Source organism: Frankliniella occidentalis, unplaced genomic scaffold (genome assembly GCF_000697945.3).
Source record: "Frankliniella occidentalis isolate FOCC.00 unplaced genomic scaffold, Focc_3.1 Scaffold663, whole genome shotgun sequence".
Taxonomy (NCBI): Eukaryota; Metazoa; Arthropoda; class Insecta; order Thysanoptera; family Thripidae; genus Frankliniella; species Frankliniella occidentalis.
The window spans coordinates 37704-41038 of record NW_026267777.1 but is presented as its reverse complement, the minus strand read 5'-3'; the positions used below and the strand labels follow the sequence as shown (position 1 = coordinate 41038).

The 3335-nt window shown below is 63.8% G+C and overlaps 1 protein-coding gene across 1 annotated transcript in view; it reads right to left on the bottom strand.

The window, feature by feature from the left end:
- Positions 1 to 61: 61 nt before the first annotated feature.
- The window catches only part of LOC127751658 (titin homolog), a gene marked incomplete at both ends in the record, with an annotated part of 4844 nt that continues 1570 nt past the window's right edge, over positions 62 to 3335 (bottom strand). Inside the window, 4 exon segments of the mRNA XM_052275551.1 lie at positions 62 to 1310; positions 1814 to 1937; positions 2306 to 2458; positions 2574 to 2915. Of these exon segments, the coding sequence (XP_052131511.1) occupies positions 62 to 1310; positions 1814 to 1937; positions 2306 to 2458; positions 2574 to 2915 (1868 nt within the window).

Sequence of the window (3335 nt, the reverse complement as noted above, 5' to 3'; positions counted from 1 at the left end):
GCCGACGTTCTGATAGGGCTGTCGGTCGTCGTCCTGCTAGGGCTGCGAGCCGACGTCCTGTTGGGGCTGTCGGTTGTCGTCCTGCTGGGGCTGCGGGCCGACATTCTGATGGGGCTGTCGGTCGTTGTCCTGCTGGGGCTGCGGGCCGATGTTCTGCTCGAGCCGTTGGTCGGTGTCCGGCTGGGGCTGAGTGCCGAAATCCTGCTGGTGCTACGGGTGGACAGCTTACCCTCAGGACTGGGGCTGAACGCGGCGTCCCTCCTGGCGGGACTGAGCGTCACCTCCCTCCTGCTGGGGCTCCTGCTGGGGCTCGCCGTCCTGTCGCGCCACGAGTCCCGCAGGCTGGAGCGCTCCCGCGAGCACGGCGCCGCCGTCACGCTCACCCGGGGCGGCTGCAGCGAGCCGGACGAGCTCCGGCTCTCCAGGGACTTGATCTTGGACACGACGAAGCCCGCCCGGGTCTTGGTGGGCGAGCGCAGGCCGTTGGTGGTCCTGGAGGCGCCCACAGCGGCTGGCCCTGCAGGCAGCCGGCCTAGGCCAGCTGCCTTATGAGCGGCGTGGCCGGCAGCGCCCTCCCCACGCTCGCCCGCTGCCAGGCCTGCGGCGCCTGCTGCTGCGGCGCCTGCTGGAGCTAGAGACGGGGCCACAGAGTTAGACGCCAGTTTCTGGAGGAGTTCGGCAGACCTCCTGGACACCGTGTTCATTCCGTCATGGTTGGGCGCCTTAGCGGGGTGAGTTACAGGCGGGGAGGCAGGTTTAGCATGCAGGGGTTGCAAAGCGGGTGCAGGCAAGGGAAGATTGCTGGGGCGGTTCGAGGCAGCGGCCGGGATCGGCGGAGACGGCTCGGCCGGCACCGGGACCTCGTCGGCCTCCTCGGAGATGGAAAACTTCTTGCCGAAGAGGGCGGCGGGCGCGGGGAGCTGCTTCGATGACGCCGACGAGCAGTCGCTGATGCCCGAGTCGCTGCGCTCGCTGCGGAACCGCCCCCGCGGCAACAAGGTGGCCGTCACAGCCTCCTCGACGACCGCCGCGTCGGTGTCCACGACCTCCTGGACCGCGGCAGTGGCGGGCTCCTCCTCCTCGGCTGTGTCGGCCAGCCGAGCAGGGGCAGCGGCGGCCGCGGCTAGCACGTCGACGCTGTCCTCCTTGGCGAGGGCGGCGGCGGGCGGGATGGCGGCGAGGCTCTGGCGGGGCGTCCCCGGCGCCGAGCCGGCCGCCGAGCTGGCCGCCGAGCTGGCCGCCGAGTTGCGCCGGCTGGCCGCAGACAGGGTAGCCATGCGGCCCAGCGCGCGAATCGCGTTGCCAGTTTTCTGTTGTTAGCGGACAAACACACGGGCACACGGGCGTTAGCGCAAGTCAAACACGCTTTCGACTCGCTCAGCGCGCTCAGCTGAGCGAGTGATAGCAAACGGCTGAGCACGGCGCACAGAGCACGGCAAACGCCAATACCGAGAATCGAGCCAATCAAGCCGGTACAATCTACTCATCACAAAGCCGCGGGCAAAAATCGACCGGCAGCCCGCACTGTTCTCGCGCCCGCACTAAGAGGTCACGGAATTGGGTTAAACCACACAAACTCGCAACGTGTAAAAAATGGTAGCATGCGCCTACTAAAAACACACTTGTTAAATAATAAACACTATTCCATCATCTAACACGCGCACTCACACAAAAAAATCACACTGCGTAGCTGCATGGTGTCGCCATGACGGAAGAAGAGGAGTACGGAGAGGTCTCTTCTCTGACAGTATTGCTGTGTAACTGATCTTAACATTTCCCAGTCCGACGGGAGATGACATCCAACCCCACTCACCTGCCACTTCCGCCTGATGATGAACTTCTTGAGCTTGTCCGTGCTGAGGGCGATGCAGCTCATGCTGGCGGGCTGCTGGGCCAGCCAGGGGTGGTCCAGACACTGACGGGCCGTCAGCCTCTTCCTGCAAAACGCAGAAACGCCATTTAGCTCAAAATCTCTTTTTCTCCGAAAGAGCGATGAAGTGCGATTTGTGGGCTGGCGTTGCTGCTGGGGACATCTAGAGAAAGTATGAGCATGAGCTAAAACTGATGCGAGATTCTTCCAGACTCGGTCACGTTCCATAAAGAGCCCTCCCCCACCCTACCCACAAGAAGGCTTATATTGTCCACAACCCGCCCAGATTTGCGTTATGAAAATGCCACGGATTCCATTCTCCCGCCCCCTTTTGCCATGTAACGCATACGCGTGGAGTTACCTGCCATAACGCTCTCCTCCACTCTCCCCCCGGGGGACTCTGTACCAACACCGGGCCGGGCGGTATGTACTCACTCCTTCCGCTTGACGAGCAGCGCGCTGATGAAGTCCCTGGCGTCCTGCGAGATGGCGTCGAACGCCTCGTCGTCGAAGTCAAAGTCGGCCCTCGTGATGTTGGCGAACGTCTCGGCGTCGTTGTCGCCCATGAACGGCGACAGCCCGGACAGCCTGTCAGTGGGAGAGGAAGAGAGGTCGTGAGAGGCGCCGGGAGGTTAGGCTACCCATCCGACACCGGGGCCGGAAAGGCTGCCGGCCGTAGCGCGAGGCAAGGCGCTCCACTCACAGCACGTAGCAGATGACGCCCACGCTCCACATGTCGGACTCGGTGCCGATGGGCTCGTAGTTGATGATCTCGGGCGGGATGAACTCGGGCGTGCCGAAGAGCACGCGCACGGGCGTGTCGGGCTTGAGCCGCTGCGCCAGGCCGAAGTCGATGAGCTTGATCTGGTGCGAGGTGCGCGTCTGGCACATGATGTTCTCCGGCTTGAGGTCGAGGTGCACCACCTGGCTCTCGTGCATGTAGTCGACGCCCTCGCAGATCTGGCGCATGAAGAGGATGCAGTCGCGCTCCGTGAGGGTGAAGTCGTCGGCCACCACGCGCTCGAACAGCTCGCCGCCCGAGATGCTGCAGAGACAGTAAAAGAAGGCCATGAACATTCACTCGCGCTCGACGGTTTCATGGCAGACGCTATATGCTTCCAACCCACCCACCCCCGTTCCTCGGTGAGCCGATGCTCCGCCGTATTCCGATCAGCGACTCGCCCCTCTCCCCCCTCCGCTCCCTCGGGGGGCCCTCTGGCGGCGGCGGCGACCGCGCCCAGCCAGTCGCATGTTTGACTTGACCTCCCCTCTCCAACCCCTTTCCCCTCCGCACGTGCGAATCGAAAGAGGGGTTGAGGGTGACGCATAGCATTTGAGCCCTGCCATTTTTCCACCCTTCGCATTTTTATCTGCGGCGGCGTGGCGGGGCGTGGCGGAGCGCTGCTTCGCCCTTACCGGCCATGATATGGAAATGTATAACCCCGCCCGCCTCCCCCGCGCCGCC